Source organism: Microtus oregoni, unplaced genomic scaffold (assembly GCF_018167655.1).
Source record: "Microtus oregoni isolate MIOR12 unplaced genomic scaffold, Mior012 000033F_ref0000390, whole genome shotgun sequence".
Classification (NCBI taxonomy): domain Eukaryota; kingdom Metazoa; phylum Chordata; class Mammalia; order Rodentia; family Cricetidae; genus Microtus; species Microtus oregoni.
In genome coordinates, this window is record NW_024543092.1 from 28,085,693 (window position 1) to 28,109,580 (window position 23,888).

Genomic DNA, 23,888 nt, shown 5'->3' on the forward strand with positions numbered 1-23,888 from the left:
GAATTTTGCATGCAAATGGATGGAAATAGAAAACACTATCCTGAGTGAGGTAAGTCAGACCCAAAAAGAGGAACATGGGATGTACTCACTCATATTTGGTTTCTAGCCATAAACAAAGGACATTGAGCCTATAATTAGTGATCCTAGAAGAGCTAAATACGGAGAACCGAAAGAAAAACATATAGGCATCCTCCTGAATATTAACCTTCATCAGGTGATGAAAGGAGACAGAGACAGAGACCCACTTTGGAGCACCGGACAGAAATCTCAAGGTCCAAATCAGGAGCAGAAGGAGAGAGAGCATGAGCAAGGAACTCAGGACCACGAGGGGTGCACCCACACACTGAGACAATGGGGATGTTCTATCGGGAACTCACCAAGGCCTGGATCTGAAAAAGGCTGGGATAAAACCGGACTAGCTGAACATAGAGGACAATGAGGACTACTGAGAACTCAAGAACAATGGCAATGGGTTTTTGATCCTACTGCATGTACTGGCTTTATGGGAGCTTAGGCAGTTAGGATGCTCACCTTACTAGACCGGGATGGAGGTGGGTGGTCCTTGAACTTCCCACAGGACAGGGAACCCTGATTGCTCTTTGGGCTGACGAGGGAGGGGTACTTGATTGGGGGAGGGGGAGGGAAATGGGAGGTGGTGGCGGGGAAGAGACAGAAATCTTTAATAAATAAATAAATTTTAAAAAAAGGAATAAAGCAGTTTCTTGCTGCATAGCTGGTTTTGTCATATTTAAAAAATGCTTCTAGGTGGATGTTCTTCTGTGGCATCAGTCAGGAGATACAGGTTTTTTTTTTTTTTTTTGCCTAGATGTGAACAATATTCTTCTTATAAAGATTCCTTAAGTAAGAATGGCAAAATTCCATGCTTAAGGCCATTGCATCTATTGTTTTTGAGTTCAGACCTACTCCTCTCTTAGGTGTAAGCCTGCCCTTTCTGATTATCTTACATCACGCACATGCAGGACCTCACATGAAGAAAGCAATGAAAGAAAGTATCTCATAGGACATGACTTCTTATGACCTCAATTTATTAACTAAGATCTTCCATTTGTGAAATATTACAGATTGACACATGTACCATAAATATATACTCATATGACTATTACAGGCTAGTAAGCACAGAGGACTAGAGTTCCACATATGGAATGTCTTCCCCAAACTCCCCAAATCCCAAAACCTATAATCATAATAATGTACCTATTTCAGCACAGTGAGTTCTCACATTTTGTATTTAGACCCAAATTAGCTGTGGAGTAGAGATATGGAAATATGGAAGTATAATATGTTCAAAGTATACTAATACATATGAGAAAATTCCTTTAGAAAATTCAATATCACGTACAATGAATACATGACAATAAAAAAAATAAACTCAAAAAAAAGAGTAAAGACAAACAAGTGAGAAAGATGGATTAAATCCTATAAAAACAGTTCATGATATTTTTCTGAGACAGAGGATTGACGTACTTAAAGATGAGCTTCAATTTAGTGTGTGTGTTGAGGCGGGGGGTAGCTACAAAGGAATCTAGGACTTTCGTCCTAAGCAAGGACTCTACCAAATCAAGTCCATTTTTGCAGTTTTCACATTCATCTGATCATCTCTGGATGAACTTGTTGCTTTTGTGACCAATACTCCCACTTCCCTCTCCCCCACACATACACATATAACTTGTGCTTTCTGTGATCTTTCAAATGATAGCTGACCAGGCTCACAATCACAAGAATGTTTCATTTATTTAACTCTGAATGTGACATTCGAGACCACACCTTGTGCATAGCACTTTTCATCTCACTGTTTCTCAGAGTGTAGATGAGGGGATTCAGCATGGGGGCAATCACAGTGTAAAACACAGAAATTTCTTTATCCTTATTCTCACTTCCTGCAGGTAGAATATAAATATAAATACAGGGCACAAAAAATAAAACTACCACCATCACATGAGAACTACAGGTTGAGAGAGCTTTGCGTCGCCCTGCAGATGATCTTGTCCTCAGATGATTTAGAATTAGTATGTAAGAAGCAAGTAGTAGAACAAAAATGGCAATGACCACGATTCCAGCATTGGCAATTACTAAAATGCTAACAACATGGATATCTTTGCAGACCAGTTTCAAAAGAGGCTTGACATCACACAGGTAGTGATTGATGTGGTTGGGACCACAGAAAGGCAGACTGAGCACCATGAGAAGTAAAGCAATAGAGTGCCAGAAACCCACTGCCCAGGCCATAGCAATTAGCTTATCACATCTATTTCTGCTCATGATTATCAAGTAGTGCAGGGGTTTGACAATGGCAACATAGCGGTCCAAGGCCATGGACACCAGGATGAAGATTTCCACACCTGCTAACAAGTGGGCAGTGAAGAGCTGGGTCATGCATTCATTATAGGAAATATTCTTTCTTGTAGCAGCCAAGTCCCTAATGAGCCTGGGAACCACAGTGGAGGTGTAGCAGAGGTCCATGAGGGAAAGGTGACATAGAAAGTAGTACATTGGTTGTTCAGTTAACTGGTTGTAAATGATGGTGACTAGAATGATGGAGTTCCCCATTAAGACAGCCAGGTAACACAACAAGAACAAGAGAAAGAATAACAGCTCCATTTGTCTATTTTCCCAAAGGCCGATGAAAACAAACTCTGTGACATTTTTATGATTTTCCATGAACTCTAGGTGGGTACAAAATGCTGAATTGAAACCTAGTTCATCCGAAATTTAAAAAAAAAATTAATGGCACAACTTTAATAGCATGTTTAGTTTTATAGAAATTTGAAGATTGAATAACAATCATCATATTTAGATTTTTAATAGCAATTAATTCCTTGAGATAAAATGTATAATCATATTCCCAATGTTTAACTACATATTATTAATGATTTTTCTATGCATAGAAATTTTATAAATATTTTTCATATATTTAATTTATATAGAACCAGTTGATTACTGTTCTGATATGCATTCTAAATGTAAAGAATTATAGAAATAGTTGAGGTAAGCTAATAAAACACATCTTTACATATGAAGCATTTCTAAGTGCTGAATATATTTCCTGCTTCCATTCTATAAATTCCATTGTAATATTGTCCAATAACAAGAATTCCACTATTTTTTCCCTGTGAATAAAAAAGTTATACTATATTATAATTTTATGGAATTTATTGAATATAACATATTTTAAATTTATTTTCTATGTATGTCATATATGACTTATCTATAAGAACCCAAAGTCAAAATTAGCATTTCATAAGTCATGTGGAATCAAAAATCCTTTTCCAAATGTGCAAAGCTCTTAATCACACCAGTGAAATAGCCTGAGTTAGCTGACAAGACTTTCAGGGCTTTTCTTTGGATAATTCTAATAAAGCTCAAGGCACAGAGAAGCCATGGTTAAAAACTTGTAACTATATGTTTGTCATTTCAATAGAAAGTACATTTTTATAGTTCTTTTAAAATATAAAATACATTTTAAAACTCCAGAGACATGCTCATTTCCTAATGACATGACCTGCTCTTTTCATTGCATACTGAGAATATGGTGGATATGTGATGTTTACATTTTGGAAAACAAAAGGAATAAATGTTTGTATCATGATTTAACAGTGTTTCAAGGTTCTCTTCAACAACACAATAATTTATTTCTTAAAGACTACAGATTTAAACAAATCTGGGTTTTCAGTAGATGCAGTAAGGCCAGAAGTTTGTCACAAGAACAGCTCAGATGCTGTGAATTTATTTTTCTATGAGTGAGGAAATCTCCATGCAACATGCTTCAACTGGTGAGAAGATGTGACTCTCTGGATTTTGTCTTTTCCAACAAGGAGATTGGTTGTCCTCTTATTAAGCAACTATTAAATAAACAAAAGAAAATATTAACTTTATATTAGTCAGTTCAAGTTCATATTATCTGAAAAAAACTGTGGAATGAAAATTCAAAGAAATATGCATAAACTAGAGAATCAAAACTGTACAAAGCACAAATCTTAATAGCTCAAAGTTTTCTGAGATATTGAAGGAATCATGGATTTTTAACATAAAAATCCAGGGTTATCTTACTTGCGATGATCAAATTATCTATCCAAATGAAGATCTGTATGTACAGAAATGCTACAAGATTATTCCATAGAGTACTAGAAGTCCAATGAAAACATACCATTATATTGAAAGATTCAGAAGTTCTACTCTGTCCCAATGTCCATTTTGTTCTATTTTAAATTGACTTATAAGAAGCAGGGAATGAAGGAAGAGAGATAGGGAAGGGATAATGGAGAGAAAAGAAAGGATGATCCAAAGAAGGAAGGATGGGAGATGATGGAAGGTCTCCTGGAATGAGGGAGGTTGGAAAATATATGCTCATTTGGGGTCCAACTCTGAAGATACACCTAATGATGGCAGAGAAGTTATAGCAACAAGAGTGTCTCTAACTATGAAGTCAGAAGTATGAAATTGATAACCTTGTCGCATCAATATCCAGGAAATGGAGAGAGTGTTGTTGTTCCATTGATAGCATTTTTATTTGTAGGCTTTTCCATCCTCCTCTTCTGCATGGTCCTCCATCCTTCTATGACCCCACCCCATCTAGCTAACCTCCTTCCTCTGTTTATAACAGTTAGTTGATGATTGTCATGTCAAACACATGCTATTCTCTTTTTTATTTTTCTATTCCTACACAACTGAGATCAATATCTTCCCCTTCTCTCCTTTTTCTCTCACCCTTTTCCCCTCTTTCTACCCCACTTTTACTCTCCCCATTTTCTCATCTCTTCCTCTGCCCTTCTGCATTTCTCTCACTTTCTCCCTCAAGCCTTCTTCTCTGCCTCCCCCTTTTTGGTCTTTCCACTCTCTCCTTTTCTTTCTTTGTCTTTCTTACATAAACAGCAACTTTAATAATCACATTTAGAGAAAACTTATTTTACCTTATTTAGTAATGTACCTTTTATGTAAGCCCTATTTTCTAAAAGCCTGCTATTTATTTATATTTAAATAAAAAGTCCTCGATCAAATTGTTTACAAAGATATGTTAACTTCTTTATTACTGGGAAAAAAATAGAAATGTAGGACAGCAATAAAGTGTAACACTTGAGATTTAAACAAAAGGCTAAAACCATGAGAATATGTTATTAGTGTTAAATTTCAGGAAGAATGTTCTATAATTTTTATGCTTTATTTAATAAACTTACCTTATTAGGGAAAACTGTAAAACTACATAATATCAATAATTTGTGTAATTAAAGGAATAGAAGAGTTTACATGTTTTATATTTAACATTAATAATTCTTTGAACAGAGCATAAAATAGCTTTCATCACCTTTCTTATTTTTTCTTCATGGTGACTTGATGAGCCCTATGCATTTTAACTTTTGCCTGTTTTCTAAATAGACACATAACAGGACAAGCCTGCATAGGACAAACAGGGAACTTGTAGCTCAACATTGTTTGCCTATTTCTGAATATCATAATTTTAAAAATTACTTGAAATTTTGGCTGTCAAATTAAATATCCCTAAAATTGCCACATAATTTTAAGTGTCTTATTTTAAAAAAAAAACTGTGAGCAAAGATATGTCAGGAAGTGTATATATATGTAGCGCTATTCACAATACTTACTTCTCTCAGGATCCAAATTTTTCTGGGATAGCTTATGTTCTTTGAATTTTTTTCTCTTTTTTTTCTGTGACCTTTAGATGAAACAAAAGAACAGATGTCAAAAGCACCTATTTCTCCCATGAATCTTTAGTCCACTGTAGCTTTTAAAGATTCATTGCCTGAAATACTTTAAGCTAAAATACTGGGGAACCCAAGGGGAACAGTCTCAGGAGCATTTTTAGCAATATGTCTGAGCAGTAGTTACAGCTGTGAATGTAAAGTCAACACTATGGAGTGTTCACACATTAAATAATTCTTTTATATATGCATTAGATCTTTGACATAAATTCTCCAATGTTTATGCTGGTGATAATAAAGTCCTGTGACTTTTTTCCTTTTTTGTTTTGAGATATATTTTTTAAAAAACAGAAGCTGGTGATATGTGATGGGTTTATGACATATGCAATAAATGTTGGATTACTTCTCAGGTAACTTTATCCCTATTCAGGAAAAAACTTTAAACTGTTAAATTATCCCTATCAATATTATCCTAAGGTCATCATTTTATGAAGGTTTGAAAATTATTCATCAATGTTTAATTAAGTCCACTGGAAATTTAGATGACATATATAATACTTTATATTTATAAGTACTCACTAACATTGGTGTAATGCTTAAAAGTGGAAAAATCACTAAACAATTGTCCATGTTACTTTTAATATACAGAATTACTTTTTCTCTTATTAGAAGCAACTTGCATGATATTTGCAACTGAAGCTGAGCATTTTTGTGAATAATTCATTGGCGCTCAAATGCTTGGTAAGAATTTCCACATAAAGCCTGAGAAAGCTTTACAAAAAAGGATACGAGACAGACAAGAACAGAGTCAAATGCAGCCTCTTGGTTTTCTCAGGTAGTCTGTTTTTGCTGTTTGTGAGCAGAAGTGCTCCTCTTTTAAGAGGGGTTTTCTGATGCAGCAATAATGGCATAAACCTCTCAGCTTTTTAAAGAGGGTCTGCCAACAAACACTTAAATGATGTTTATGAGCAGTCAGTCACTAGCATGCTTTTTGGTGATGGCACGGATCAAGAAACTCCACAGAGTTTTGGCAAAACATGTGCTTCTTGCCTGTACCTCTACAAGGTAAACTCTCAAAAACATAAGGAAAGGGATGGAACAAGCTGGTAAAAACCAGTAACTTTAATCCTAGCTATGATGCTTAGCAAATTAATGACTCACATGGTCAGAAAAAATAGAGATAAACATGAAAGACAGCTGAACATGAGGGAAAAAACTATAAATGATTTACCGTGTGTGTGTGTGTGTGTAGGGTTGGGAGAAAAAAGAAAAGGGATAGAAAAAGTCCTTAAAAATAGAAGAGCTGGGCATGGTGGCACATGCTTTTAATCCCAGCACTTGGGAGTTAGAGGCAGGTGGTTCTCTGTGAGTTTGAGGAGCAGCCGCGAGATCTACAGAGTGAGTTCTAGGACAGTTAAAAGCACAAAGAGAAAACATGTCTCAAAAAAGCAAAAATTAAAATTAAAAAAATAATTTTGGGCAAGGTAATTTTTTTTTTGGGGGGGGGGGTTATTCTTGGTAACCATTCAGGAGGTTGTGCTTTATCAAATATTTGTCTGGAAGGATACCACAGATTCTCATCCTCTGTGGAAACAAAAGAAACCTTATAAGAAAAAAAGCCATGGAAAATGCACAGAAAGTCTTAGCGCTGTGTGCTTTGTGTTGTCTTTGAATTTTTGACTCTTGAGGAACGAGCAATGATGTGAGAGTTTCCTCTGTGTGCTGTATTACCATTAATGAATAAAGAAACTGCCTTGGCCTATTGATAAGGCAGAACTTAGGTAGGCAGGAGGACTGAACTGATAGAAATGGGTTAAATTAATATAAGAGTTAGCCAATAAGAAGCTAGAGCTAATAGGTCAAGCAGTGTATTAATTAATATAGTTTCTATGTGGTTATTTTTGTTCTAACCTAGCCAGAGGGAGGGAACAAACAAGTGAGCCCTCCTCTTGCAGATTGGTGCCCTCATGGCCAACTGAATCCACTTAAAACCTGAGAAAATTTGAAAAGCAATTCTAAAAACAAAAACACAGAGCTTAACACAGCTTCTTGCTGTTTGATGGAGGTGTGCCACAGTTCCATTAAGAGAGATTTTCCTGATTCAGTCATAGCAGAAAAAGGTGGCTCTCTGGGCTATGCTACCAGTGTGACCTCTGGCTCTAGCGACAGACCATTTGGATCAGGTTTGTGAACAAAGTACTATGGCTTGCTTGGTGGCAAAGAGGACCAGCTAAGTGCCAGGAAGTAGGGCAGTGCGCCTGTGGCTGGACTAGGTAGAGCAAGCATTGATTTACTGTATTTGATCTAGTAATGACACAGCTTAAATTTTAAGAAGCACTTACCATTTTAAAAAGCATTCCTGGACAGTAAATATTTAGAGATATGCAATAAAGACAAATTCAGATAAGTCATACTTTGGATAAATGGATGTAGTCTTGGAAGAGAGAAGAAAAGGAGTATAGAGTGTCATAAAATAAAGTTAATGCTTAAAAAGACTAAAATCTTTAAAGAGACAGAGTACAGTCACGGATTAAAAGGAATAAATAAAGAATAAGCCACATAAAGAGGAAAAATTAACAGAGGATCTGGATTATGTATATTATTGTGATTTCTTTGGAAATTTTTAACTGTGAAGGAGCTAAGTACAAAGAGACATTTTATTGTATGGGCTATTAAGCTAAACCAGCTTGTATATTATAAAGGTATCATGACTTCCAAATTTGGGTTTAATGATATGTTGCTTTGAAATAAAAGGTTTCTCTTTTGTTTCCACAGAGGATGAGAATCTGTGGTATCCTTCCAGACAAATATTTGATAGAGCACAACCTCCTGAATGATTACCAAGAACACCCCCCAAAAAATTACCTTGCCAAAAATTACTTCAACCAACTGCTGACTGAGATGAACCTAGCACACAGGATACACCATGAAAAACCTGAATAACAATGCCCCAAACAGCAGGAAGAAGTATGGACAGAACTACACCCATATTACCAAATATTGTTTATAATTATTTGTTTAGATTAAAAGGGTGATATGCTATAGATGTGAATAATTTGAATTAGTATGGATCTTGGTTTATTGATACAAATTTAAGGTCAATCTTGTTGCATGTATATTTATACTCTTGATTAAGGTATTGTGATTGTGTAGCTCATTTAAAAATGTAATGTATAATTAAGAATTCATTAACTTTAGTTTGAAGTATATTAAGTTAGATATTAGGATAGTTATATCAGCTTGCTTCTTATGTCCATTTGATTCGAAAATCTTGTTGCCAATACTGTACTCTGAGTTAATGTGTGCCATTGAGGTTGAGATGTGTTTCTTCTATATAACAGAAAAGTAGATCCTGTTTTGGTAGCCGTTTTGTTTAGCCTATGACTTTTTATAGATAAATTACATCCATTGATATGAAGAGATATTAATGACCAGTGATTGTTAATTCCTGATATATTTTGGCTTTTGTGGTGGCAGTGGTAGTGTGTGTATGTGTTTTCTGCCTTTGGGTTTTGCTTGTGTATGATTATCTATTGCCTGGGTTTTGTGGGTGCTGCTAACCTCCTTGGGGGTTTTCCTTCTAGTACTTTATGTAAGGCTGAATTTGTGGATAGATAAATTGTTTAAATGTATTTCTTTCATGGGAGAAAGAAATATCTTGTTTTCTCTGTCTATGGCAATTGAAACTTTTGCTGAGCATAGTAGTCTGGGTGGGCATCCATGGTCTCTTAGTGTCTACAGAAGGTCTAGGACAGATACCTTTAAAATATATAGTTGGATTATCTTAGTTGTCCATACAATAAAATGTCTCTCTGTTGCTGCTTCATCCACAGTCAAAAAACAAAGACAATATACATAGTATACATAATCCAGACTCTCTGTGTATTTTCCATCCTTATGTGGATTTTTTCTATCACCTTTCAATGTTTAGTATCTTTACTTCTTTACTCTATGTATTGTCTCATTAATAATTTTGTTCTATTTTTAACTCTATTTACTTTTTAAAATAACTCTTTATATTATTTTTCCTCTTTCTCTGAAGCCTATGTATATTTTTTAAACAGACTGTGAACTACTCTGAGGTTTATTTTTGTCTGAATCTGTCTTTATTACATATATGTAATCATTTTCTGACCAGGAGCACTTCTTTCTTTGCTAACCATGCATGGCTAGAACCAACTCCTGGGCTCTGCCTGTTTGATCCACCCAGTCCAACATGGTAGAGGCATATTCACCACCTCTGCAAGCCATGCTCATTGACCAAGTTCCAGGGATGCAGTGGATCATGTTGTCATTAATCAATCTGTAACATACTGCTCACAAACCACATTTAAGTGTTCTGTAACTGCACCAGTATGAACTAGGATGCTGTCTCTCAAAGGGGATGTGCAGGTTTTGCTGCTAATGCAGAATCAGGAAACCTTCTCTATAGGATCCTATCTGAAAAATTGTGGCTACAAATAAGTCATACTTAACTGTTTTATTATATCTAGCATGCTTTCTCAAGCTTCTTAGGGTTTGTATGGATGTTGTTGGCCCATGTTGGTGCCATTTGTACACAGAGACTGCTCATTCAGTTCCCAGCCATGATGGAGGAAGGTCATTGGCTAATAAAGGAACTGCCTTGGCCCATTTTATTGGTTAGAACATAGGTAGGTGGAGTAAACAGAACAGAATGCTGGGAGGAAGAGGAAGTGAGCTCAGACTCCACAGCTCTCCTCTTGGGAGCAGACGCCTCAGAGAGATGCCATGCTCCCCGCTCCTGGGAAGATGCACGCGATGAAGCTCTGACCCAGGATGGACATAGGCTAGAATCTTCCCGGTAAGACCAGTGCTACACAGATGATAAGAAATGGGCTAGTCCAGGTGCGAGAGTTAGCCTAGAAGAGGCTAGATAGAAATGGGCCAAGCAGTGATTAAATGAATACAGTTTGTGTGTTGTTATTTCAGGCATAAGCTAGCCAAGCAGGCGGCCGGGGTGCTGGGAACGCAGCCCCGCCACTCTTATTTCAACACAGCCACCCATTCCAAATAATAACATGGAAACTATATTAATTACAACAGGCTTAGTGAATGGCATATTATGAGCTAGCTATTATATCTTAAATTAATCCAATTCAATTCATCAGTATATTGCCACAAGGATATGGCTTATGAGGTAAGGTTTGGGGTTTCTGTCTCCTTTGACAGCTACATGTTGTCTCTTTGACATTGCCTACTTTCTCTCTCTTTGTCTTCCAGCCTAGATATATTCTGCCCTTCCATATAACAAAGCCACATTAGACATTAACCAATAAGTGCATCACATATACAGGAACACATCCCTCATCAAGTAGAAAGATTTGGTTTGACATGGGTTAGGGAAAATATAAAGAAAGGTGTCAGTGAGAGTAGTGATAATGAAACTGGAAATCTGCTTAAGCGCCATTAACAACTAGGCTCACAAACAAGACATAAGAGTAACTAGCATGTTTAATATAGATGTATTAAATTGTCAAAGACATAATTGGATTACTGAGAAAAAGCAGAAAAAGGGATCCTACACTTGGGAAGCAGAGGTAGGCAGATCAGCAAGCAGTTCAGCTAATTCTCTTATTCATATTGACTACAAGGTCAACATAAACTACATGAGATGATGGATTAGAAATGATAACTACAACAATTTAGAACTAATCATTTTAATGGATGATTAAATGTTGAATCACCAATAATACAAAGAGATAAGTTTGAAACCCACTGTTTGTGAAAGTTTGTTTGTTTTGTTTGAGACAGGACTCCACAAACTAGCCCTGCTGGTAAGTGTACCATGGAGATGGGTATGATATGGGGATTTGTGGAGATTCGGCAAAGATCAAAAGCACCAGAAAGGTAGAAGAAAAAGTTTTTGCAGTTGTATTCTTAAAGGCTGGCAATTATATGCCTTCATTGGTTTAGATATTAAGCAAATTTTCAGAAAGAATATCACATTGGTAAAATGCCAAGTATACCCAATGTCCCATTTATCATAGGAGAAGCTGTATTCTACTGTTAAAACTAGAATGAGGACACTATAGATTATATGACATTCAGTATCGTTAACAAGTGTTACATAGGGAAAGAAATCTACTAAATGCTGTCTTTCCATTCATGGGGAATTCTGTTTTCTATTGAAGACTGGGTAAGTCATACATATTTTCCAAAATACTGTATTCTAAGAAATAGCTTCTCCATCAAAGAGATAATTAATTCCTGGGAGAGAAAGCACAGTAACAAGATTGTTGGCATTCACAGAAACTTCCTTAAATACCCTTGTAATTCAGGATACAAATGCAGTATCATTGCACATCACATATCCACAGAAAGATTCACCATGGGTCGAGTAGGTTCTATAGAAGCTTATCTGCAATCTTGCCAGCCCCTGCCTTTTATAATGATGGACCACTATCAGAGAATAAAGACCATCTCTACATAGTGTACTAAAAGAATTCATTATAGATTGAAACCCCATGTTGTCAGGGAAATATCTTTACATTTAAGAAAGAGGAAGAATTTTTCTATGGAGACACTATTTAATACATGCTTGGATGTCTGCAAAGATGCCAAGATTGCACACTGAAAGTCCACCATCCCGGTCTCTTCTGAACACTCAAAGCCCATACTGGAGCTGGATCTGTGATGGAATATCTTTAAGGACTGCTGATGATTAGTTGATACTGTGACTTTTTGTATACAGGAGTTAGTTCGGTTTGTCAGGTAAAGACAGAGTACTTCACCCTCACCCTAACTTTTCACAATATTTGGTAAGTATCATTTACTTAATATCATACAATGTGAGACCCATAGATGAATAGGTATACTATATCTCATTAGATCTATCACTGTTTTACCTTGAGACACCTCTTTTAACAACTAAGGCTAATCAGTTTGGCATGACCATACACTGAAAATTCTAAATATTAATATTAAGTGAGTAAATATATGCTTATGATTCCAAGTACAGGAACAGATAATTAATTTGGGGGTTATGTTTTTTAGATATTTCAAGTCTATGTCGCTTCTTTGAAGTATTAAAAGGATTCCTCCTAAGTTGTTGGAAAGTTAAATGTTTCTTGATATTGGTGCCCATGCTATCAATTATATTTATCTAGTAATTGTATTTATACTTTAAGAAATAAATTGTAACCTTGTACTTGTTACTAAATGCCTTATTCAAACTTTCCCATTGTATTAAATTTTCATAGCATATAATGTTATACCATTATTATTATTATAATTTTATAGACTGAAGAAGAAGGAGGTGTGTGAATTGCCAGAAAATAAACCCAAGGTGACTAGAAGAAGAACTAGAATTCTCAAATTTTTCCTATAATTTTTGAATTGAAGTACTAGATCACTGTTTATAGCACATTTTCCCAGTGTTCCCAAGAGTTTTGCAACCTATCCTATATAGTGATATATAAGAAGAGTGACCAAAAGATGTGCTAAGATGAAAGAATCCTTCCAAGAATACAGAAACACTCATTGTCTTATTGAATGAAGTGTCAAACCATTATGCCTCACCCTATGACCTAGCCTATGTATGTTCATCAAAGGAAATTGTTTCTGAAATGATATACTAGTAAGTCATTATGCCATATTTGAAGTAGTTTATAGACCAACATTTGTTTAACATAATAATACGGTTATATAGTTGAATGATTTGAAGCATTTAATACTTTAAAACTGGAACATAAAAATAAAAGAAGCAAAGTAGTATAATTAACATTGCCATTTTATCTGTTTATATGAGGAAGGAAACATAATTTCTTTATTATAATATTTCAAAGAAGAAAACATGATAATTTGTAGAAAATATGTTCCAACAGTCTCGTTGGTGTATATGAAGAACTGAACCAACAAGTGTTTAAAAAATAATCATTAGCTAACAGCCAGTGTTTTGTGATCTCATTTAATGTTTTTGTTTTTATACCTAGAGAGCATTACTTTTCTCTTAATTGATAAAGAATAACAACAATACTTGCTATTTAAAGTGCTAAAAGCAGTCCTGGGTAAAGGCACATAGTAGCCATGGAGGAATACAGTCTTGTTATGGACTATTTCAGAATTATCGTGTAGGCTTAAGCATTAAAGATTCTTTCACAATAACCCGTATTTTCTCTGTACCCTCAGCACTATCTACCCTAAATTTTTGCATCAGTTTCTTTTCTGCTTTGTTGCTTTATATTGTTGTTGCAAATACATATAACATGGAATTTGGACATGGCTCAAAATATTTGGATTTTCACAAGTAATTTTAAAATGGTCCCATTACTATTCTGTTACTAGAACTTCTTCTCCAACATCTAACGCTATTAGCTTACCTAGCAGCTACTTACTAGGGAGTGCCAGTGTGTTTCAGTCAAGGCCAACGCTCAGTTTATGATGTTAGTGTTCATGTTTCTTTTACTCAAGTTCACTAATACATTTCTACTCAAATCATGATTTCACTTCTCTTACTGTCCATTTCCTATAAATAAGCTGTAAATATTTTCACTTTAATGGACACGACACTCCACTCAACAACTATACACCCCACTATGCTTTGTGGATTTAGCTGCCTCTGGGAATATATTTAGAACTCCTCTTACATTATGAGTCATCGCAAATATTCAGCACACTTAAGATTTTCTAGTATATTTATATACATTGCTCATATACATACTTTCAGCTATTTTCACTAAGGAGAACACTTACAGTCTTAAGTAGTCATTAGTATCTAGAATTTTTTGTGAATTTTTTACAAAAAATCTGGTTGCATTTTATTGATTAACAGAATTTAATCACTATTATTATAATATAGAAATTAAATAAACATGAGGATGTGTTAATTTTCCCCCAGGAAATATGATTACCTGTCTCATGAACTAGATGGAATACAGGAACAATGTAACTGAGTTTGTTCTCCTGGGACTCACACAGAACCCACACATGCAGAAAATTGTTTTTTCTGTATTTTTGGTAATCTATATCTTCTCTGTGGTAGGAAATTTGCTCATTCTGGTCACCATTACAAATAGTCAACTGTTGGATTCCCCTATGTACTATTTTCTGGCCTATCTCTCCTTCATTGATGCCTGCTACTCGTCTGTCAATACTCCTAAGTTGATTGTTGATTCACTCCATGAAAGGAAGTCCATTCAGTTCAATGGATGTATGACCCAAGTCTTTGGGGAACACTTCATTGGAGGTGCTGAGGTCATCTTGCTTACTGTCATGGCCTATGACCGCTATGTAGCCATCTGCAAACCTCTGCACTATGCAGCCATCATGAATCGACGACTCTGTAATTTACTTGTGGGAGTGTCATGGGCTGGAGGCTTTCTTCATGGAGGTATACAAATTCTTTTCATTGTTGGACTTCCTTTCTGTGGCCCTAATGTCATAGATCATTTTATGTGTGATCTGAACCCTTTGCTTGATTTAGCCTGTATTGATACACACATTCTAGGTCTCTTTGTTGCTGCCAACAGTGGCTTCATTTGTCTGTTAAACTTCCTCCTTCTGCTCATCTCCTACATGGTCATCCTGTGCTCCCTAAGGACCCACAGTGCAGAAGGAAGACACAAAGCCCTCTCTACCTGTGTTTCTCACATTATAGTGGTGATTTTATTTTTTGTACCTTGCATATTTGTGTACATGAGACCTGCAGCTACATTACCCATTGATAAAGCTGTTGCTATTTTTTATACTGTAATAACTCCCATGCTAAACCCATTAATCTACACCTTGAGAAATAATCAGATGAAAAATGCCATTAAGAGATTGTTTAGTAGAAAAACTCAGCCAGAAAACAAATAAACCAGCAATCATGCAACTTCAGATGAACTGGAGACAAAATGACGTGGATAGTTTGGATGATCTCAATTTGGAAGACTTACACAATTACATAAATTGTAATTACATAAATATGTAAATAATTACATACATAATTGTCAAACGTGTTGTGTTATACTGGGGGAAGCAGAAATGAGTGCCCCAGGTGCAAAGAGGCTACCTCAGGTTCCGTATTTGTTACAACAGACATAACCTAAGCAACACACACACCGTTCATCTGCCTTATGTCTATTTCCAGCAGACTATATTGACACTCTTCTAGAAAAGCTCTAATCTGACAACCTAAGTTTATAGAGTTTTTCAGGTCAGAAAATTCTGGCTTCTACTTTCAATGTTGTTCATTATGTAACTGTGCAAACAACGCTTTTGGAAGATATGTCCTGACCAGTGATCCTTTGCCATCCCATAATTTCATTAGTAAATTAGCGTACATATTTTCCAATTCACTGACTTTTCCCACAGTAAGGTTTGACTGAAGAGAATGATTAGAGAACTAGTCAGGGCATTCACAAAAGTTTACAGTTTTTTATCAAATTCATAGTCTCTGGATAAATTAGTCTAATCATGCAGGCGTTTGTGATGTAGTATATCAGCTCACAGATCTCATTTTAGATACATGTAAACCTAGACATAGAAGTGAATGTGGGTCGTGGGAGTAATCCCAAAGGAGGATTAATGCTATCTTGCAGTAACATGCTCTCACAGAAGGCCATGATCGATTTCTCAGACAATGTGGGATAAATCCTTCTGACCTGAGACTACAAGGTGCAATTGAAAGACAGTTTTGTTGCATATGAGGACATGTTTATTAACCATTACAAATACTCGTCTTTTCAATTATATTATTTTAAACTCATTCAAGAATATAAGCCAAAACTTGGGGCTTGACTCTTTATAATCTCTGTATAAGAAGTTCCTTGTTTCTATTTGAGAATTCTTTAAACCTGAAATGGGAATATGTTTTTTTTATTAATATTTTTATTATTTTACATATCAACCACAGTTTTTCCTCCCTCATCTCCTTTTGTTCCCTTGCCCACCTCCTTTTTATTCCCCATCTAGTTCTCAGAAAGGGTAAGGCCTTGCAAGGTTGTCAACAAAGCTTGGTATAACAAGTTGAGGCAGGACCAATCTCCTCACCACTGCATATGGGAGTCACAGAGATCACACCTTGATCAAGAAAAGTACACTCCTGGGCTGGAGAGATGGCTCAGCGGTTAAGAGCATTGCCTGCTCTTCCAAAGGTCCTGAGTTCAATTCCCAGCAACCACATGGTGGCTGACAACCATCTGTAATGAGGTCTGGTGCCCTCTTCTGGCCTGCACACAGACAGAATATTGTATGCATAATAAATAAATAAATATTTAAAAAAAAAAAAAAAAAAAAAGAAAAGTACACTCCTGAGTTTTTATGCAAAATCCTGGAAATTGGACTCCCAAGCTAATGAATGTTCTTAATGCCATAAAATATTACCCAAAATAAGCAATTATATGATAGAGAATTATATACCCATTGCCATATGGTTGCATGCAGAAAATGTGATATAATAATTTAATGAAATAGTATTGAACCTTAAAATTCATCAATTTTTACAAAATATTTTAATCCTGTTAGTATTATTTTAAGAAAGTAAGATTTGTAAAACCTAACTTTGTCAAACTCAGGGCTTTATTAAACTATTCTCCTGATAAGCCCACTGCATAAGATATACTTGTCAACTTTAACATAAATATTAAATTTTGGTTAAATATTTTGTACAGCACATATCATCTTCATGTATTTTCAGAGTTGACAAAATTATGAAATTATAATCAACAATGTTTTAAAAATTACTTCTGACAAAATGAAAGCAACTTATTTAGGACCACCTCAAAATTGTTGGAAATTGTGTTGTAAAAGAAAGCCAATATCCATATATATTTCTAATTTTATAATTTATATTTATTTACAGAAAACATAGCATTGTACACTTAGAGTTTAGAGGCAAGTTTTTTGAGCTTTGTCTTACCAACTTGGCAATTAGATTCATAGATTTAGGACTCAGAATGTCATGTTTCCATTGGCAGCAGTTCTTATTTTACCTGACACTGTAATTAGTCCTAAAAGCTTCTATGACATGTTACTATATGACCTAGAGTCACAGTGCTGTACAATAGACCTAAAGTCACTCTTTGTGTCTAACATTGTCCTCTTACCTACATATAAACACCACTCCTTGACCTTTAAAATCCGTGACTTAACCATTTCTCTGTTTCCTACAGTCTTATGTTTCAAGTATAACTGAGATCACATGGTGTCTATCTTATGTCAAGCTTATTTCAGTCAACACAATGTCCCCATCTTGTTCTCATTGTAAATGATAAGATTTACTTCTATTTTACACACATATATATAGCACTTCACTGTCTATTATATCCTTTGTAAAATTAGCTTTTGATGGCAACTTCAGTTGGTTACATACCTTGTCTATTGCTAGTAAAGATACAGTAATCAGCGATATTAATATTTCTTTAGACATACTGTATTCTGTCATGTGTATATATACTCAGTGTAATTGCTGGCTCATGGGTATTTGTGTGTTTGTGTGTTTAAGTCTCGAAAGAGTACTTCATAATGGCTACATTAAAATACATTCCCTTACTATGTTTCAGTAGTTGAACTTTTTCTAAATCTTTACCATCCTTTGTAATCTTTAGTATTCTTGATAGAAGCATTTGTAATGGGGTTAAAATAGCATCTCCTTGCAAATTGTCATTTTCATTCTTCAGAAACTGATGATATTGAACACTTTATGTTGTATAACAATTTTTTTCAGAGTTAGTCCATCCCACAGAAAAGCACTTTAAGACAGAAAGTAAACAACAAAAGATAGCTTCAGGAAGTTACTAATCTGACCTAAGCCACTAGGTCCTCTATATCAAGAGTAAACAACAGAAACTTACTGAGAATCACTGTTAGATAAGGCAAGCTGCAAGTACTGTAAGAAGTCCTGCTGTCTGGAAGAAACAGAAAACACTTCTGCCAAAAAGAGGTTTAAAACACTGAGCAACCAGAAAAGGACACTCATCAACCTGCTGATCTGCCTGCAGGTGCAAGATGCTGTAAGTTTTCAGCTTTTTTTGAGTGAAGGAGACCCCACACATAGTGGGAATTTCTGGATAAGGCATAAACCACACCTAAACACCTGTATTCACAGAGAGATCACTTATTAAGCAAGGAAGCAATGTTAAAAGTAGCTGCTTTGTGACTTATGAGGCCCAGAACAGCTTGGTCACCCCTACTGCTGTGATAGACTTGACAAAAACCAGTCAAGAGAGTAGTCCTGATTTTCAGTTTGCTGGCAGGAAACACCAGGTTCCAGGAAAAGCTATAAACTGACACCACTTAGGGCCTGGATAGTATCTAAAAGAAAGTACCTGATAGTCTGAGCATTTCAATCATTACATAAGATTAGATAAGATCACTAGGCAACCGAGGCCAGTACACACCTATTCCCCTTTTGTTAGGACACCCTCAAAAATATCAGCCAGACAGTGTCTTGAACACTGGAAATCCCTTCACCCCCAACCTCTACTATGATGACAACCCTACCCTGCCCAAGCTCAGCACTTGCTGCATCAGATACATGGAGGATCTCCAAGCTCAAGCTTGAATAAAGGCTCTTTGCTTTTGCTTGAGGATTTAATCTCCGGGGTCATCTTTGAGGGTTACTGGTGTTTTGGGAATAACACGACTCAGGCAAAAAAAAAAAAAAAACAGCAACAAATGACATAGCAGGTGTAATATTTAAGAGAAAAAGAAGAGTTCTGTGTTCGAATGGGAAGTGGTTGTGAGAAGATAAAAAAAATTCAATTTATTGGTCTTATATTTCTTAATTGAGAGGATGGGGACTTATTACAAAATGACTTCCCCTAGACTCCTGTATTTAGCATCATTAATGTAAAATACTCCTGGGAATGCAAAGAAAAAAGTCATGCTATCAAAATCCTGTGTGAAAACTGATTTTGTAACACACAAAATGAATCTGGACCAAGGTAAGTAACTTTCTAAAATTCTAGGGAGAATCTACTGGAAGTCATTGAAATGCATATCTGCTGTAAATGCTCTGAATTCTTATTTCAATTTTCAGATAAGTGAGTTAAGCTCCTACCTTTATCAACATGTGAAATAGAGTAAAATGTATATGAAAGTTTCTGTCTTCATTTGTAATATTCTAATAAAGGTCTTTCAATTATAAAAATTAGTTTTGAGTTAGGTGATATTAGTATGGATAGAAGAAAAGATGATGAATGTTTATATAGAAATATAGATACATAAAAAGCAAGAAGATGGATAGATAGATATGATTAAACTAAAATGGTTAACAGATTTATCACCTTATGTATTTTGAAGTAAATATATTTAAAATGTGTTCTGAATATTTTGAATTGCAGTATGTTACTATTGTTATCTATAGGTAACATTTATATAATAAATCTCAAGTTGTTACTCAGGTCTATGTTTGATCTGACCAACACTTGTCTGCTACATCCCAGTGTTTTAGAAACTATCACTCTGCTGTGAATCTGTCTTAGATTTTAGTATAACTGAGATTTTTCTTATGAGAACAAAAATGAGGACATTGTGTTGACTGAAATAAGCTTGACATAAGATAGACACCATGTGATCTCAGTTATTCTTGAAATATAAGACTGAAGGAAACAGAAAAATGGTTAAGTCATGGATTTTAAAGGTCAGGGAGTGGTGTTTATATGTAGGTAAGAGGACATTGTTAGACACCATGAATGACTTTAGGTCTATTGCACATCACTATGACTCTAGGTCATATAGTAATATGTCATATATTTTAAAAACTTCAGAAAATAAATTATACATCTACCATATTCTACTCACCTGTTCATCATGCCTGTACCTATTTGTCTTCTTTATCTCTATCATAATTTTACATTTCAACTCATAGCCACGTATAATGTTCACCATGCTCAGGCTGGCTAGAGTTCTTTCAGATGGTATGCAGTTATAGTTAGACAGACTAATTTGAGATGCACAGTAATCTTTAAAAATTGTGTCTGGGTAGTTTATCTTCATATATGCCAGTGCATTACATATCCACAGTGCCTATGAAGAAGGCACTGGAACTGAAGTGACTGTGAGCCACCTGGTAGGTGATAGGAAACAATAATTTAAACAAGAGATTACAGGGATCTTTCTCACTCAGAGTAAAGCAATTTATTTCTAATCACAGAGGTTTATTGTCATCTTGACACACAAAAAATTATGTAGCCCACCTTTAGTATTCTTCAATGACATGTAATGCACAGAATACACCTTTTATTACAAAACGTTGGAACAGGATTGCGAGAAGAAATGGTTACAACAAAACAAAAGAAAAATGAAACTGAACAAAATCAAAATTCTGTACCTTTCTTTCAAAATGTAGCAATATATTGTGATGATGCGTGTGCCAATGGCCTTCAATGTCTGCATTGCCAAGTCTCTTTTGTTCCACAGGGGTTCTGTCTCTTGGGCCAACAACATTTCCTTGTAACAAATCTACTATTATTGTAATTGCAAAAATATTTTGATAACCAGTGAAGCATAAGGTTTATACCCCCAGTGTCACATATCATTTTGGCAGATGGTCTGCAGAAGATGTCCTAAAACTTTGCTTTGTCTTCCAGTCTAAGAAAACTTTGTGCAAAGCTCCATGATATAAGTGCATTCTGCACAGAAGCAAAAGCTGCCATTAGGGGTCTGAACTCAGGACTTTGGGTTCTGGGGGCAAGAAAATTTGCCTGCTTTGTCCATTTAAAACTCCTGCCTCCTCTCTATCTTACCATTTATAAAAAGCACAGGAAACCTCTCTTTTCTTTTTCTTTCTTTATTTTTTCTAAGACAAAGTTTCTCAGTGTAACAGTCCTAGATATCCTGGAGCTTGCTTTGTGGATCAGGTCGGCCTTGAACTCATGGAGATCAACCTGACACTTTCTACCAATGACAATGAATATAGACATTCATCAGGAGCAATTGTGTCTCAAGTCAAAAGAACCCTGAGTTACTTAAATGCCATATTCTACATTCTTTGCAGAGGTTGAAGATTACCTATCTATGTGGAATATATTCTCTATGTATCTAGAGAAGCCAATTAGTCTAACTATAAGTATGATAAACATGGATGACTATTGACCTACTGTTCTTTATACCTATATAGCTTAAGGACTAAGTTTCACATTATAATATTAGACAATCGTTAAACAAATGAGGACAATGACCTCAAAACATAAACAATGTATAAGTATTTTGATCAGAGGTAGAAATGTATAGTGCAATATGATAAATATGCCCTAAAATTGTATCAATATAAAATGTCTTAAACAGTGGTAGAAACTTGCATGCACAAAACATGACAAAGTAACTGCAAAAGTCTACAACTATTGTAAACAGAAATAGGTACATATTCAATATAACAAATATAATTTGAATTTGTAAAATATACAAGAATCTATAGCAATGTAAATTGTCTATAAATAAAAGCTCACAAGTATTCACTCTATTTTTCACTATTATTATTATCCTCTTCCTGATTTTTTTTCAAAAGAAATTCCTGAGCCTACATAATTTTGACCGCAACCCGCAACTCTATAACAATTATATTCAATCCCTAATTGATATTCCTAACCTTGAGGACAAACTTTGTTGGGAGAGGGGATGTCATCTTATAGAATAATTTCCATCTGTCTTAGGGGCAATGTTCTTTCTATGGAATCCTGTAGAATAATTTTTCAAAAACAAAAGTCTGTGTGAGATATTTTATATTCACAATACAGCAAATTATTAAGTGTCCTTTTTTTTTACAAACCTGAGTTAGCAAATCAAATAAAAATTTATTTTTTAAAAAATCAAGGAAATAAATTACTTGCTATGTAATGACTGTTTTTAGTAATGTTTACAATACTTGGTATAAATTAAATTTTTGTTCTGTAATGATAATATATGTGCTGTAGACAGAAATTCTTATTTGAGAGCATAAACTCTCTTCCCTATGTTCTCCAAAATCTTGCATTTTGTACTTTCAGATTAATATTACATTTTACCCTGATGTTCACAAACATACTTCAAGAAAAATTAGAGACCAGTAAATCCTTCTCTCTGAAAAAGAAATTTTGCCTTAGGAAGACCTGTAAAAATTATATTGGTGAATAATGGTTATATAATTTCATTAAAATATATTTCATAGTTTTAATTTGTTTTTTCTCATTGGATAGGATAGCTTCAATATTTGTCTTGAATTATAAGAGTTATAGTAAATCACATCTAATATGTAGTCTTGAGTGTCACTCAGATGGCTTTACTATAGAGTAGAATGTATGCATGGATTAATAGACTAAATATTAAACCTCTTACCAATTAGTGTGAATGCATTTTAAAATACTGATAATTTAAGTTATAGATTTGTAATGTAAGATATAGAATGTTGTAATCCAGAGCATCAATTTAAGGTAAATATAAATTATCCTTTGAAAATGGGATTACTAGGGTTCCAGAAAGGTGACTCAGTAGTTAAAAGTGCATACTGCGATTGCAAAGAAGTTGAGCTCAGTTTCAACTTTCACAACAGGTGGTTCACTGTGTTTTACTTATCTCCAGGGGACTTGACATCCTCTTATGAACTTTGTGGTGACTTGCACTAATGTTCACATATCTATATACACACCAATACATACACAAAAAATAAAATTAATAAAAATACTTCATTAAAAATGAAAAGAACAAAATTTAAGGCATTGAAAAAGAAAGCTGGGTTGATACAGGTACAAGATGAATTTTTTTTGAAAAAATTGAAATGATGAATCACAGGGTGCTTTTAGAGAGATGAAATTATACTCTTGGTCCACTAGTAGATGATTCATGACACAATGTATCCATCAAAAGGCATGACCATTTAGAAAAAAAAAATACTGTTGAAAATGGTAACAATGCAAGAAGCCCTGCTCTGAGTAGCCTTGATCACTGTCATTCAGGAAGGCACCACCCAATTTGCATCTGTAATCACTGTGGTCAGCTTGTGTGACTGGGGTGATAGATAGCTACACTGCGTCTCAGTATGATACTGGTTATTAGCAGAAGAAAGAAGTATACCCTTGAGGCTGTGACTGATACATTTGGAAATCATGGGGACACACACACATACAGAGATACACACCACAAGGGGAGGGAGAGAGAGACAGACAGAGAGAGAGACAGAGAGAGACAGAGAGAGAGAGAGAGAGAGAGAGAGAGAGAGAGAGAGAGGAAGAGGGAAAGAGGGAGAGAGAGATTGCTTGGTAGAACTGGAAGCTGGGCTTAAACATACTATTATCC

The 23,888-nt window shown here is 35.1% G+C and overlaps 2 protein-coding genes across 2 annotated transcripts; one reads left to right on the forward strand and one right to left on the reverse strand.

The window, feature by feature from the left end:
- Positions 1–1,746: 1,746 nt before the first annotated feature.
- Positions 1,747–2,679, reverse strand: LOC121466417 (olfactory receptor 4P4-like). The gene has a single exon (XM_041680111.1). The coding sequence runs from the start codon at positions 2,677–2,679 to the stop codon at positions 1,747–1,749; it is 933 nt and encodes a 310-aa protein (XP_041536045.1).
- Positions 2,680–14,561: 11,882 nt separating this feature from the next.
- Positions 14,562–15,491, forward strand: LOC121466439 (olfactory receptor 4C46-like). Its single transcript, XM_041680148.1, has one exon. The coding sequence runs from the start codon at positions 14,562–14,564 to the stop codon at positions 15,489–15,491; it is 930 nt and encodes a 309-aa protein (XP_041536082.1).
- Positions 15,492–23,888: the final 8,397 nt, after the last annotated feature.

Coding starts and splice junctions, on each gene's coding strand:
- LOC121466417 (XM_041680111.1), bottom strand. CDS start 2,679: ATGGAAAATCATAAAAATGTCACAGAGTTTGTTTTCATCGGCCTTTGG.
- LOC121466439 (XM_041680148.1), top strand. CDS start 14,562: ATGGAATACAGGAACAATGTAACTGAGTTTGTTCTCCTGGGACTCACA.